General features: G+C 45.3%; 1 protein-coding gene across 1 annotated transcript in view; it reads right to left on the reverse strand.

Moving 5' to 3' along the window:
- Positions 1–15,486, reverse strand: part of zmat4a (zinc finger, matrin-type 4a) — a 101,761-nt gene that overhangs the window by 69,851 nt on the left and 16,424 nt on the right. The window contains exon 2 of the mRNA XM_063896636.1: positions 12,306–12,407. Within this exon, the coding sequence (XP_063752706.1) occupies positions 12,306–12,407 (102 nt within the window). The remainder of the gene's footprint in view (positions 1–12,305; positions 12,408–15,486) is intronic.

A 15,486-nucleotide genomic window follows, 5' to 3' on the forward strand; every position in this document is an offset into this window, starting at 1 on the left:
CTGAGAGTCTCTCTTTGGTGAGCAGTGTGTTCTTAGCAGTAGCTTCCAGAACAATTACTGCATTTGCTTTATCCCAACACCTATAAACCACCACCACTAGGCTCCACTGTCCCCTCTTAATGTCCACACTGCAGAACTGAGCAAGGCTTCCTACGATGCAGAAGTGTGTCAATCAAAGCCTTCTAGCGACCTGCCAATCAGAAGCTCAACTGCTGAAAGGCTGCTGGAGTTAAGGTGGTATTTTTTAGAGAGTTAAGGCGGTATTTTTTAGAGAGTTAAGGCGGTATTTTTTAGAGAGTTAAGTTGTTTTTTTGATTTAGAGGTTCTGTTCGGTGAGCATTGTCCTCCCCGTGTGGACTTAGCATTAGCTTCCAGAAGAACCACTGCATTGGATTCATCCCAACACCTTCATGGCACCACTGTGGGAACCACCACAGCTGTCTCTATGTCCACACTGCAGAACTGAGCAAGGCTTCCTACGATGCAGAAGTGTGTCAATCAAAGCCTTTGAGCGGCCTGCCAATCAGAAGGTCAGCTGCTGAAAGGCTGCGTGCAGACCAGCTCTGCTGCCCTTGACCAAAGGCACAACGAAAACAGAGCTGGAGCAACGACTGAACGCAACAGAGAATACAGCTGGAGGAAATCCTAAACACCATTTTGTCTCCTGGAGATTTTAAGACTGTGTGTGTGTGTGTGGGGGGGGAGGGGGTTTTATAATCTGAGTAGATCACAGTGTGGATTAAAGGATGAAGTCAGGATCAATATCTGGAAACAAGAGGGAACGATGTAAACAGCAGACTCCACACTGCTCTTCAGACGATCACTGAGGTTTTAAGAAGAGATACGAATCACTGTGTGCTGGATCCCGACCAATCAGAGCACGCTTCTTTAAGAGTCAAGGTGGTTTTTTGAGAGTTAGGGTGGTATTTTGGACAGTTAAGGTGGTATTTTGGACAGTTAAGGTGGTATTTTGGAGAGTAAAGGTGCTATTTTGGAAAGATAGAGCAGTGTTCCTCTTATTAGAGGAAGTCAGACAGAAGTAGATGAGACAGAGCTCAGGTGACTCAGAGACTCATTCACTTACTGAGCTACCTCTGGAGGCTGTTGTTGTTGCACGCCCTAAAAAGGCTCTCCAATGCAAAGAACCCTGGGTGAATCTAAAGTTCTGCTGAAGCTTTCTAAAACACACACAGGACGGTTCAACGGCCGCCTAACCTGGAGCACATGTACCTGCAGAGAGAATCCAGCAGTGCATCGGCTGCTTTCAAAGACAAACATCAGCCTCCAAGGACCCGGGGAACAACACCACTAGATACAACTATTTATATCAATGGTTTCCAGCAGCTGGGCTCAATAAATGGCTGAATTGGTGTGTATTGGAAGGTTAGAAAGTATGCGTACAGTTTTGTCGTCCTTTGCACATATTTATTCAAAACACTGCTGATGTGATTCTTCTGTCACGCTGTTAATGAATCTTCTGAGGATAATTCAGAAATACAGAGAGTTGCATTATTTTTAAACGTGCTCTCTGTGCAGCTTTGCTTCCATTTCTGTCATTTCCCTTCATAAGCACCTTTGAAACGCGTGTGTGTGTGTGTGTGTGTGTGTGTGTGTGTGTGTGTGTGTGTGTGTGTGTGTGTGTGTGTGTGTGTGTGTGTGTGTGTGTGTGTGTGTGTGTCTCTCTCTTCCCGTGCCTTTGATGTTTTAATTACACGAGGCGACATAACGCTGAGGGTTAACTTCATTAGGAACACACGCAGCTCACGGTACATGGCGGCTGCTGATGGCTGGTATTTTCAAGCCTTACTCGTAGAAAACTTTCCCTATGAGTGCACTTCTTTAAAAGTGGTCATATGGGATTATCCGTCTGGCCCCCGTCAGAGTGGCACGTCAGCGATCAGCAGGCATTAGCACTGATACAGCTTATTAAGTAAAACGATCGAGCCCGAATATCTGTTCCTGTCACTTTGCATGGATCACATTTACACCTCATAAATATCCAATAAACGAATAGCCTACCAACGCAGTCTGTTGCAATCAGGAGAGAGATCAGAGAGAAATATGTGAGTCGGACAGGAACCAACATCATCATTGGCCGCCCGATCACCTCAGTGCTAACAGTAGACCTCAGAGGACGAGTTACTGGAATAAGGGAGAGAAATTAGGCCTTAAATTCTCTATATGATGCTTCCTTTATGATCTCCTTCATAATGCAGTTGGTTAAGGTGGTATTTTCGGGAGTACATGTGGGATTTAAGAGTTTAGCCAGTATTTTGGAGTTAAGGAGTTATTTTGGAGAGTTAAGGTGGTATTTCTGCGGGTTGAGCTGTTATTTTGGGGTTACGGTTGTATTTTGGACGGATAAGGTGGTATATCGGAGAGTTAAAAAACTACTTTAGAGAATTAAGGTGGTATTTAAGACATAAGGAGGTAAAGTGTTTTTTTCGGAGAGTTAAGTTATTAGTTAAGTGGTTATAGGTGTTAACTGGTGGGTAAACGTGGAGAGTTGGTGGGTTAAGGTGGTATTTGAAAGATTTAGGTTGTAGTTTATTAACCTGCACTCATCCTGCATATGTAGAACTTCCAATGAATTCAACTGAAGAACTCTCCGTCACTTCTTTCCTTCACCCCAGGACGTTACTCGCCCAGGTTAAGGGGAGCGGGTAGTATAAAAACATACGACCTGATTTCCTTTACTTACTCGACGACAAACCTCGATAGCAGGAAGCTGACGGGGCTTTCCCCCCCCGTGAGCCGAGCCCTCCTGACAGCTCGCAGACGGACTGTAGAGCAGAGCTGACGGGCTGCCACTGAAGTAGGCCATTTCTAAAAACACTGCAAACAAAGGCTCCACGTTCAGAGAGAAAGAGGACTCATGCAGCTTCCTGTACGAGAAAGCATCTCTGCTGTCGTGCTTTACGTCCCTGACAGCGTCCCCTGCAGAGCTGAACATGTGGACGACACGCCTGCATGTTCCTGTCTCTACATGACGGTGCCATGACGCCTGCACACAGGTATTCCTCTCCGTCAGACACAGAGTGAATGCATCATGATTCTGTGCGCACCGCGTCTCAGCGCAGAGCCGGGAGATTTTTCACTTCACTGATTTTTCTTTATCTGACAGCTCCCAATATTATATCTCATTCCTACTCCCCAGAGATCTGAGGCTTTTGTTCATCATTTTTTAAGATTTCTGAAGATTTCTCATGAAGGACGGACTAATGGAAACAGTGTGAGAGCGTCGCGGTACAAAGAGAGGAGGCTGGATTCTTCTCCTGCAGAAAATAAAAACCTGTCCGTCTCCTGAACCTCCACTACACACTGATATACACCTGAACATCAGCAGGAGAGGACTCTTTAAAGTAGAGACACTACATACTGATATACACCTGCACATCAGCAGGAGAGGACTCTTTAAAGTAGAGACTCTACATACTGATATACACCTGAACATCAGCAGGAGAGGACTCTTTAAAGTAGAGACACTACATACTGATATACACCTGAACATCAGCAGGAGAGGACTCTTTAAAGTAGAGACGCTACATACTGATATACACCTGAACATCAGCAGGAGAGGACTCTTTAAAGTAGAGACTCTACATACTGATATACACCTGAACATCAGCAGGAGAGGACTCTTTAAAGCCTCAGATACCGGAGTATTTGAATTATTGATTTCTGGATGTAAAGAGAATATTGTACAATCAGCTGAGGTTCCCTCCCTAGCTGTAAAGATACCCCGGTGTGTGTGTGTGGTGTGTGTGTGTGTGTGTGTGTGTGTGTGTGTGTGTGTGTGTGTGTGTGTGTGTGTGTGTGTGTGTGTGTGTGTGTGTGTTTTACAAATGATCTGCCCAGTGTCCTTACAGCTCTTTAAGAGTGACCCTTCGGGGAGTAATAGTTGAATACATTATAATATGTATCTCTCGATCTCCGCTGTCGTACTCTGAGCTACTTCACTAATCCTCTCCTCTACAAATCAATATCTTTAGAGGTCAAACCGAGCCGGAATGGAAAATGCAGATTAGCTCGTCAATAACACTCTCTCGCACACCCCCGCCACAGAGGCAGCGAGCAGATGGAGTGTGTGAGCGGAGGGAGGCGTTCACATGTTAACTCCAACGCCTCCTCAAGACACGAGGAGTAAATACTCACTGAGGAGATAATTCCACTGGGGGAGAAACTCTTCCTCAGAGGTCGAGTCAGCTGCTCTTTGCACTTCTCCTCAGGAATGATTCGAGATTGGTCAGTTTGCTCTTGTGATGGAGCTGCAGACAGGAGCACACAGGTTGTGGTTCCATAAAGCTAAGGGGAAATGTCCAGCCTGATGCTACATCGAGATCTCTAACCAAGTCAACAAGTACGGCGTCACTGAGGTTCAATACAATCTCCAATTTAGATGATTAGAAATAGAGCTCATGATACCATGAGCTCCCAGTGGAGCGTAAACCAGCAGCAGCGTTATTGAGTAACCACTGAAACCCTGAACAGTTTCCATGGCCACCTTCATGTAGACTCGCTGCTTTCCCCACTTCCTGTCCACTTCGCGAAAGGCTTAGCTCTTCCAGGTTAGCACTAGCAGATTGGTAGACAGTGATCTTTACCAGAGATCATTCTCAGCTGCACTGCGGAGGGTTTCTCAGCCTCCTCTGCCAGGGATATTAAATCCAACAAGCTAGCCAGCGAATGCAGATACCTAGCTAGCTTCTCCAAATTGGTGATTTAAAGGACTTGTTATTTGTGTGATTGAAGTCTTGAGCTGTGTCTACGGTGTGGACGTGTTTTTTTAAAGCTCAGTGTCAGGTGAAGAGATCTGGAGAGAGCTTTCATATTTTGTGGCCACTTCAACTCGTACGTTTTCAGACAGATCTGAAGTGATACTGAACGTTTAATACATGCATACTTAGAAGACAGACACTTCCTGAAAAGCAAAGTTGCAGCTCCATCCTTTCCGTGCAATGAGTTCACAGTCCTGATAAAGATCATGAGTGAGGTCTGCTAACAGTCAGCAGGTCGGTCTGACGTCCATCTGCAGCCATCCAGCATCTGTCGCCCCCCCCCACCCCCCACCCTGCTGTCGGCAGATGATGTGCAGTAATGAAACGAGACTGACTCATCACGGGGATAATTGAAGAGGCTGCAAAGTGTCCCAGAGAGCGTTTAGCACCATCAGTGCAGAATGTAGCACATCATCCGCCGTAGAGCCTCCTCTATAAGAAGTCCTGCTCATTAGATTAAAGACAATGGTGACCTCCGCAGGAATCCGTCCGCTCGTCACGAGGAAGGTGATTAAAACGCTTCCAGAGAAAGAGAAGAGGCCCACAGCTCCAGCGGAAACGGCCCCGCCGAGACGCCCGGCCTTTTTTATTCAGCGCTCTAATGCAGTGGCGTTTACACGGTTTAATTATGAGCCGCTCTCACCGGGGAAACAGCGAAGGAGGGGTTATTAAGTGAGGGAGGGAGTCCAGAGAGATCAGCTGTTAGCCGGCCCTTTAGAAAGCTCTGGTAGCGAGAGCAGAGCGAGGTGAAGCAGTCCTCCGGAGGGGAGACTAACGCAGGTTCAACCGCGAGGACGCGTGTCACTTTTAGAGCGTGAGAGATTTCACCCTAAACAAGACCCTCCCCTACTTTAAAGAGTCCTCTCCTGCTGATGTTCAGGTGTATATCAGTATGTAGAGTCTCTACTTTAAAGAGTCCTCTCCTGCTGATGTTCAGGTGTATATCAGTATGTAGCGTCTCTACTTTAAAGAGTCCTCTCCTGCTGATGTTCAGGTGTATATCAGTATGTAGAGTCTCTACTTTAAAGAGTCCTCTCCTGCTGATGTTCAGGTGTATATCAGTATGTAGCGTCTCTACTTTAAAGAGTCCTCTCCTGCTGATGTTCAGGTGTATATCAGTATGTAGTATCTCTACTTTAAAGAGTCCTCTCCTGCTGATGTTCAGGTGTATATCAGTATGTAGTATCTCTACTTTAAAGAGTCCTCTCCTGCTGATGTTCAGGTGTATATCAGTATGTAGTGTCTCTACTTTAAAGAGTCCTCTCCTGCTGATGTTCAGGTGTATATCAGTATGTAGAGTCTCTACTTTAAAGAGTCCTCTCCTGCTGATGTTCAGGTGTATATCAGTATGTAGTGTCTCTACTTTAAAGAGTCCTCTCCTGCTGATGTTCAGGTGTATATCAGTATGTAGCGTCTCTACTTTAAAGAGTCCTCTCCTGCTGATGTTCAGGTGTATATCAGTATGTAGAGTCTCTACTTTAAAGAGTCCTCTCCTGCTGATGTTCAGGTGTATATCAGTATGTAGTGTCTCTACTTTAAAGAGTCCTCTCCTGCTGATGTTCAGGTGTATATCAGTATGTAGAGTCTCTACTTTAAAGAGTCCTCTCCTGCTGATGTTCAGGTGTATATCAGTATGTAGAGTCTCTACTTTAAAGAGTCCTCTCCTGCTGATGTTCAGGTGTATATCAGTATGTAGAGTCTCTACTTTAAAGAGTCCTCTCCTGCTGATGTTCAGGTGTATATCAGTATGTAGAGTCTCTACTTTAAAGAGTCCTCTCCTGCTGATGTTCAGGTGTATATCAGTATGTAGAGTCTCTACTTTAAAGAGTCCTCTCCTGCTGATGTTCAGGTGTATATCAGTATGTAGCGTCTCTACTTTAAAGAGTCCTCTCCTGCTGATGTTCAGGTGTATATCAGTATGTAGAGTCTCTACTTTAAAGAGTCCTCTCCTGCTGATGTTCAGGTGTATATCAGTATGTAGAGTCTCTACTTTAAAGAGTCCTCTCCTGCTGATGTTCAGGTGTATATCAGTATGTAGAGTCTCTACTTTAAAGAGTCCTCTCCTGCTGATGTTCAGGTGTATATCAGTATGTAGAGTCTCTACTTTAAAGAGTCCTCTCCTGCTGATGTTCAGGTGTATATCAGTATGTAGAGTCTCTACTTTAAAGAGTCCTCTCCTGCTGATGTCTACCTATAACACAGTTTCCTCAGGCTGAATAATCTCATTCCTCTCACCCAGGAACAATGAGTGTCAGCTGGTATTTTTCACCACCGGAGTCTTACCTCCACACTAATATGAGCTCCTGAATCTCCTGACACACAAAGGGACCTAATCATTTTCCTGGAGTCTGCGGGGGCCGTGCTTCATGGCGGAGACTAACCTCAGCATTCGGCTGACTTGTGCTTTTTTTAAACGCTCTAAACTTATTTGATCCCCATTATCCTGGATTGGGTTTCCCTACAAGCGGGTTTATGTGCCGTGCTGTTGACCGTACAGCAGCATCTGTCTCGGTCTGTTACCCGGAGCAGGGCGGGGGGGGGTGACCTTACAGTAAGTGCATCATTAGAAACAATGACTCAGCACATCGTTCACCGCTGTGGGTCCGGGGTCAGGATGTGGAGTTGGGTTTACCGCTGGATCACAGAAATAGACTGGTTTCTTCAGCTGAGGTTTGAGAGCCTTTAAGCTGAACTGAGGCTGTGGTTGCAGCGATGATGAAGACGTAGGAGAGGTAAGTCAATACTAAAGGTGAAGGTCATGTCTGTGGATGCATTAGCTGGTACTGTTTGTCATTGTGTGAAGCATTTGTCCAGAACCAGTGAGAAAAGTACCATGTAGATCAAACAGAACATTCTCCATACAGCCAAACGCTTCTGACTAGGGTCAACACACACTGCGCCCCACTGGAAAACATGTAGGACGTTATCTGGAAACGGCACCATTGGACTCCTTCTGGAACATAGTGACATCACCATGGAATAGTCGTGCTCCTATTGGCCAGTGTCCCCTGGTCTCCAGCTGTGTGTGTCTCTCTTTAGTGTCCCCTGGTCTCCAGCTGTGTGCGTCTCTCTTTAGTCCTGGTCTCCAGCTGTGTGCGTCTCTCTTTAGTGTCCCCTGGTCTCCGTTGTGTGCGTCTCTCTTTAGTGTCCCCTGGTCTCCAGCTGTGTGCGTCTCTCTTTAGTGTCCCCTGGTCTCCAGCTGTGTGCATCTGTCTTTAGTGTCCCCTGGTCTCCAGCTGTGTGCGTCTCTCTTTAGTGTCCCCTGGTCTCCAGCTGTGTGCGTCTCTCTTTAGTGTCCCCTGGTCTCCAGCTGTGTGCAACTCTCTTTAGTGTCCCCTGGTCTCCAGCTGTGTGCGTCTCTCTTTAGTCCTGGTCTCCAGCTGTGTGCGTCTCTCTTTAGTGTCCCCTGGTCTCCGTTGTGTGCGTCTCTCTTTAGTGTCCCCTGGTCTCCAGCTGTGTGCGTCTCTCTTTAGTGTCCCCTGGTCTCCAGCTGTGTGCGTCTCTCTTTAGTGTCCCCTGGTCTCCAGCTGTGTGCTCTCTCTTTAGTGTCCCCTGGTCTCCAGCTGTGTGCGTCTCTCTTTAGTGTCCCCTGGTCTCCAGCTGTGTGCGTCTCTCTTTAGTGTCCCCTGCTCTCCAGCTGTGTGCGTCTCTCTTTAGTGTCTCTGGTCTCCAGCTGTGTGCGTCTCTCTTTAGTGTCCCCTGCTCTCCAGCTGTGTGCGTCTCTCTTTAGTGTCCCCTGGTCTCCAGCTGTGTGCGTCTCTCTTTAGTGTCCCCTGGTCTCCAGCTGTGTGCGTCTCTCTTTAGTGTCCCCTGGTCTCCAGCTGTGTGCGTCTCTCTTTAGTGTCCCCTGGTCTCCAGCTGTGTGCGTCTCTCTTTAGTGTCCCCTGGTCTCCAGCTGTGTGCGTCTCTCTTTAGTGTCCCCTGGTCTCCGTTGTGTTGGAGCTTCTTGCAGCGTTTGGTTTCTGCAGCTTTCAGTAAACTGCTCATGTCTCCTCTGCTGAATGTTCTCTAGATGCTGCAGATGTTGAAGAGCTGCTGCAGATGTCTCTGCATGAGTTCCGATTTGTGTTTCTGTATCTGCATCCTCTCTGAAGCTGCAGCACGTTCCTCCTGATGGAAATCTCACATACAGTATTGATAACAACTCAGTATCGTGCGTGTTACATTGAGTTGCCATTAAAGACCTGCATATATTGTGTGTATATGTTAATCTTCTGCCAGCACAACAAGAGTACTCCCACACTTTGCTCTCAGGTCACTTCCAGTTTCTATTATCTCTGAGAATAACCCGATCCAGAACACATGCAGAAAGAGACGAATGCATAACTGAGCGGGAGCCTCGGGAGTCTTTGAACTGTGAACCAGAGTCGCTGTGATCCCCTCTGCAGAGGAGCGGCGGCTTTGATGTTCAGAAAAGAAGGTTTAAAGATCAATTAGATCCCCTGTCTGCTCTGTCACACGAGCACCGCCGTCACCACGGAGTTTAATACTCGATTAAAAGGCAATGTGCGAAAAATTCAAAGGAGCATCGACTAGATCAGAGTTCAGTGTGTTAGTGGGAGGAAAGATGAAGATGTGGGGATGAAGAATGAATCTGAAGCCTTTGAAAATGCCACCGTTTAATTTAACCGTCATCCAGTTCTATCTTCATCCATCCAAACGCATTTGTAAAGCTTTAGAAACTAACCATTCAGACCCTTCCCATCGTTCATATTGTGTATTAACGATGTATATGTTTTTATATTGCTGTTTATAGGCTGGCTGGTGTAAGGTTTGTGATCACACATCAATCTCTCCATGTACAAAACGTCCCAAAGGCCTCAGAAAGTTCTGAGTATTCTGGTCTCACATCTTGACTGCAGGTCAGAGGTCTCCCGAAAGGCCCCGTCCATCAATCTAGTTTAATACCTGATCCCAAAAGTACCTTTAAGGGTTGTTTCTCCAAGACTCCTGTCCCTTTTGGATGTTATGAATTGGAGAAATGAAGCAGAGACTCAACAGACTCAGGTGTCTTTGTAAAACATCTGTTGTCCGCTCATGCCATTTGACCATATTTCTCTCCCTCAGAAATACATTAGTCGAGCTGTTGTGTCTTATAACCCTCGATGCACACCTCTGTATATTCCTTCTACTGTTGTGCTGTCTTTGTCATTTTTTGGAATATAACTTATTTATTTTGGGGATTTATGTACTTATTTACTATTATTATTAGTACTAATAATAATCATTATTATCATTACTTTAATTATTAATTATTATTATTATTTATTATCATTTTTATTTATTATTATTGTTATTTATTATTATTATTGTTATTTATTATTATTATTGTTATTATTATTGTTATTTATTATTGTTATTTATTATTATTATTATTTATTATTATTTATTATTATTGTTGTTATTTATTATTATTATTATTATTGTTGTTATTTATTATTATTATTGTTATTTATTATTATTTTTATTTATTTTTATTTATTATTATTATTATTATTGTTATTTTCTTTTTCTCTGTTTTTTCTTTGACTTCATTTATTCTGTTATACTTTTTATTATTCTATGCATGTTTGGAGAATGATTGTGTTACCCTGTGAAAACTCAATAAATATATTAAGAGAATAATGAATGAAGACATTCGTCGAGGATTTCTTCATCCAAGCAATCACCATGCACTGCACTTCATCCCTTTAGGCTGCTACATATCTACAGACACAGCCAGAAACAGGCCTCTTCATTTCCTTGGACCAGCTGGACGAGTCCTATCTGCAACATGATTGGTTGCTCAAAAATAAAAGAGCGATGATGATGATGATGATGATGATGATGATGATGATGATGATGATGATGATGATGATGATGATGATGATGATGATGATGATGATGATGATGATGATGACACTAGCATCAGAGTCTTTCAATAAGAGGCTCTGTCTGTCAGGGCACTGCCAGTCAGAACCGACACTCTATGGACACGGGGCAGCTGTGGCTCAGGAGGTCAGTGGTCATCCACCAGTAGGAATTTTGGGGGTTTGATCACCAGTTCTTCTATTCATCATTTTGAGGAGAACTTGGGCAAATTACCGAATCCCAAAATGCTCCTGAAGGCATCACAGCCTCTGTATATATGTGTGTGAATGGGGTAATGCTGAAGGGTCACAAAGACTCGAGAAGCGCTTTGTAAGTGCAGTCCATTCACCATTTAGAGGGTTAGGCTTCAGCAGATGTCCAGGAGGTGAACTGGCCCCCCTCCAGATACCATTCCACACTCCAGTTTCCAAGCCAAGTCCCTACAGACTGAGCCCCTGCCGCTCCCTTTCTTTGGCTCGCTTCCTCCAGTTATTATCCTCACGCCCGACGCCCTGCTGTGAGAGCTCGGGGCCTCATGGAGGGGACTGACAGAACTGGGTAAATATCAACACTGTGCACGTTCCAAATGCATGAGTGAAATGGTTTACAGCCCACCTGAACTGGTCTTTTCACAGAGTTGCAACACATAATGAATGAACAGTGCGATGCAGAGTTCAGAAACTGTTAGGCGAGCACCAGAATACCTTGATCACTCAAGCAGTATGTCCTGTAAACAGTCTGATGCTTTAAAGAGTCGACAAATCCTAGCAGATTAAACTGGAACACCTTCTCCCTAAGTGCAAAAGAACTATCTGAAAGAGAAGTAAAGCTTATTCCCTTCTGTCTCTGTTCTGTTCGTCACCATGACCCAAACATGTCAGGAAGCATTAGACCAGAACTGCGCTGAAAGAGGATCCAAATATCTCCAGCAGGCAACGAGCCAAGTGCCACATTCAGCATGCACCACACAATAACAAAATGAATATTTGATCTGCACGGGGGCAGCCACTTCCTGTCTCCTGCAACGCCCCGAGAACAACGCAGCAGCTCCTGTTTCCCCGGCTTTAAATAGAGCTGCACCTCGCCCTGCAGGAAGCTCCGCTAGTTAAGAAGAGGAGCTGACTCAGAGACTGACTTTGAAACACTGTCAAATAAAGTTAATGAAACGTTACCCTCGGCTGCAACCTGTTCTCAACAAACTCAAAGTCGTTTCCTGCGTGCTCAACAGGAAGACCTTTGCTCAGAGAGGACCATGGGAGTCCTTTCAGCTCCTGCTCCTGCTGTCAGACTCATAACTCCTCCTGACAGTGAGTGAGAGGCAGCGTCTGCAGGGAGGAAGCTCCTTCACTCAGCCTCTGAACATCTGACCCTCATCACTGATTGGCTGCAGGTAAATCTCCGTGCCCCTTTGGAATCCACATCACTTTCCATAGGTTACATCTCTCCTGCCATCAGGCCTTAATGTTCAGCTCTGTGCTGAGGTTTCACGTGTTCACCCAGGTGTGTTACTGAGCGTCTGTCAGCTGCAGGGCTCAGGTGTATACTTCAGTCTCTGGGGAAGGGAAGGGGAGGGGAGGGGGGGGGGGCAGGACAACATGACCCTAAACGTTTCCATAAAGACAAAGAGAGCAGTGAATGGAGTCATATGAGGTGATGTGTGTGCGGGGGGGTCCTCACCTCATAATGGGCCACCCTCTGGGACTCGGAGATGAGCTGAGCGCTGCACACTTTGCAGTAGCTGTCTGTGAAAAGCCCGTGGTCCACTTCTGTTGACTTCATCTGCAGAGAGACAGACAGGCACGGTTACTGAGCCGCACCTCCAGGGCATGACGAGGACAGTGGACGGAAAACCAGAAAACGTTTCAGAAAAGCAGGAGATGTGCAACGTGTGTGTACCGTGTTGAATTCCTGGCATGCAAAACTTGGTTAAATATTTCTAAATTCCAAATCAAATCACGTGTAATTGGACTCATACAGCCTAATGTCACAGAACACATTCTCTCAGGGCTCTTTACAGATCAACAGACATACATGATGAGACACTAAAGACATCAACAAAAAATACAAGTAAAATAAATGAAATATTATAAAAATTTAAAATAAATAAAATGTTAAAAAGATGAAACTTGTTTGTTTGGTAAAAAAAGGAATGTCGCTTTAAATCCCGTTTCATGTATTTCATTATTATCACAAAATCAAGGTTAAATTCTTGGCTGCAAAATTAATCAAAATCGTCTGAAATTGAAATATTTATCAGTGCAACATCCAAATCGCAGTAAGCCTTTAAGTAAGTGATTGATAGAGGGAAGTCCCGCCCCCTTTAGCCTATCACGTACAGTGTGATGGCTGTAGCCGATTGAAGCGCGAGTGTCACCGTGTTCCGGAAGTAAACAAAGGAGTCCAATGGAGGCATTTCAAGCAGGGGGTGTGTGAGTGTGTGGGAGAGAAACTCCCTCTGCAGGGAACACATGGATTTCAGCCTCTGCAGACCATTTACATGCACTAAACAGGGAGCACCACAGAGAGCAGAATAGGGGCTCTTTAAGTTATTTCAAAAGCTATTTTGGGACACATTTTGAAAGTGTGTTTGATTCTATTTATAACCTCCATCATGTTGTCTTCTTTCTGAACGGTGCGGCCCTGGTTGGATCTGTCTCTAAGACCAAATGAGTTCTGGAAAAGTAAGCTGGTATTAAAGTTTCCTCTGCAGTGAGAAGCCATCTGGAGGGAGACAAACCAGCAGAGACGTATTTCAACAAGTAAACAATAATCTCATCTCGTTTACTCGCATCACTTTTAATCAATATTGCATCACCTCCAGCAGCCGAGTTAGTGACAGATGCTGAGCCGCAACGAGCTAGAAAAACCTTTCCCCATCAGACACCATCCCTCCAAGACTGGAAGCCAAATCATATCCGAGCGCGATGAATAAATGACACGGACAGATCGCGCTGGAGGTTTCACATTAAAGTAAATGTTGTTGTGTCGCAGAGAGGAGATGCTGGGAGCCTTTATTTCCTCTTCCACACACACAGCTGAGCCGGCGCTGTTTGTCTTTTGCTAATTCAGGTGGGATTGCGTTGGCGGCGGCGGGACAGATGAGGTCGTGTCTCTGTGGAAACACACTTCCTATAACTTCTACAGATCATCTTCAACGGAACAAATCAGGTGTTCAAATGGTCTACAAACATGGACTCCTGCTCGTCTACATACACCTGAAATTAGAACCTAAGCTCAATGTGCAGGTTGCTTAATCAAAATCCACAGCATTGACTCCCCCCTCGATGCTGAAGGATTAGTGTACCATGCAGAGCGTCCGCTGGCTGTCCCGAATATTCTGTGAAACTCGAGATTAGAAGTCATGATCTCATTCAGGTTGAGTCTCAGATAGTGCAGGATGCAGTTCAGTTGGTTTTCAGGCAATAATATCTGGAGATGTGGGCTTAAGCACAGACTACTTTAAAGTGACACATGGACTGTGAGGGAATAATGAAAACTCACTTCTTATTTTCATATAATGAGTGAAATAAATGCATTACGGTGAACAACTGTGGAGATCTCCACTCCTCGATGGAGCGTTTTAGGGTCTTTCAGCTCATTGTTTGGGTTGCAACTACACATTTGTACTAATGTCTCACTGTAAGGAGTCATTGTTATGCAACCCAGCAGGAGACATATCACCCTCCCTGCAGGCCCTCTCAGATACATGGCGTGACTCTCTTTCACCTCATGGTTTGGCTTTTAGGTCCTGAGACTTCTCATCGTAGCTGACTTCTGGTGTTTCTGCCCGTCTGATGAACGGTGCACTCCACTGCTCACAGCAGGGAGTCAGTGTTAGTGACCAGCTGGTGAACATAGTGGAACATTTAGATGATGAAGAGCCGGGGCCATCCTCTTCATGACTAATACATCAAAGTTGTGTTTACAGCGCGTCGCCCAAACTTCAATTATTCCCGCCTAAATGATTTCACCTGGAGATATGTTGAATATGTAATGGCTACCCTGTCCTTAAATCACCTCAATCAGATACTGGGGCTTTTGACATTTATTTTCAGCCGTCACAGGATGACCTTCACGATGCAGCTTCATCTCCAGCTTTTGAGTCATGGTATTGTACACGGCTCGACCTCGGAGTGATTAATACTCGGACTCTGATACCCTGCAGCCCAGAGGCTACAGCCTGACTGACAGGAGGGGGATAGAACATGTCAGGGGGCACACAGCGTCTGCAGACCGGCAGCAGAACAAGAGACGCTCTCCCCCCTTTAGCCTCCCAATCAGCTGAGATAAACAACATGAAGCAGAGGCTGAGAGCTCTATCAGCTGGCGCCAGTGTTGGCCCCCACTGCCTGTTTTAGCAAGGGGGGGGGGGCACATATGCTGCAAATGAATGATTAATTGCCCTGAATACAGATCAGAAACAGAAGCATCAACATCAGCAGAGAGACGCAGCAGCCTGGGAGAAGGAATCAGCAGGAGAGGACTCTTTAAAGTAGAGACTCTACATACTGATATACACCTGAACATCAGCAGGAGAGGACTCTTTAAAGTAGAGACTCTACATACTGATATACACCTGAACATCAGCAGGAGAGGACTCTTTAAAGTAGAGACGCTACATACTGATATACACCTGAACATCAGCAGGAGAGGACTCTTTAAAGTAGAGACACTACATACTGATATACACCTGAACATCAGCAGGAGAGGACTCTTTAAAGTAGAGACTCTACATACTGATATATACCTGAACATCAGCAGGAGAGGACTCTTTAAAGTAGAGACTCTACATACTGATATACACCTGAACATCAGCAGGAGAGGACTCTTTAAAGTAGAGACTCTACATACTGATATA

Source organism: Eleginops maclovinus, chromosome 12, assembly GCF_036324505.1.
Source record: "Eleginops maclovinus isolate JMC-PN-2008 ecotype Puerto Natales chromosome 12, JC_Emac_rtc_rv5, whole genome shotgun sequence".
NCBI classification, from domain to species: domain Eukaryota; kingdom Metazoa; phylum Chordata; class Actinopteri; order Perciformes; family Eleginopidae; genus Eleginops; species Eleginops maclovinus.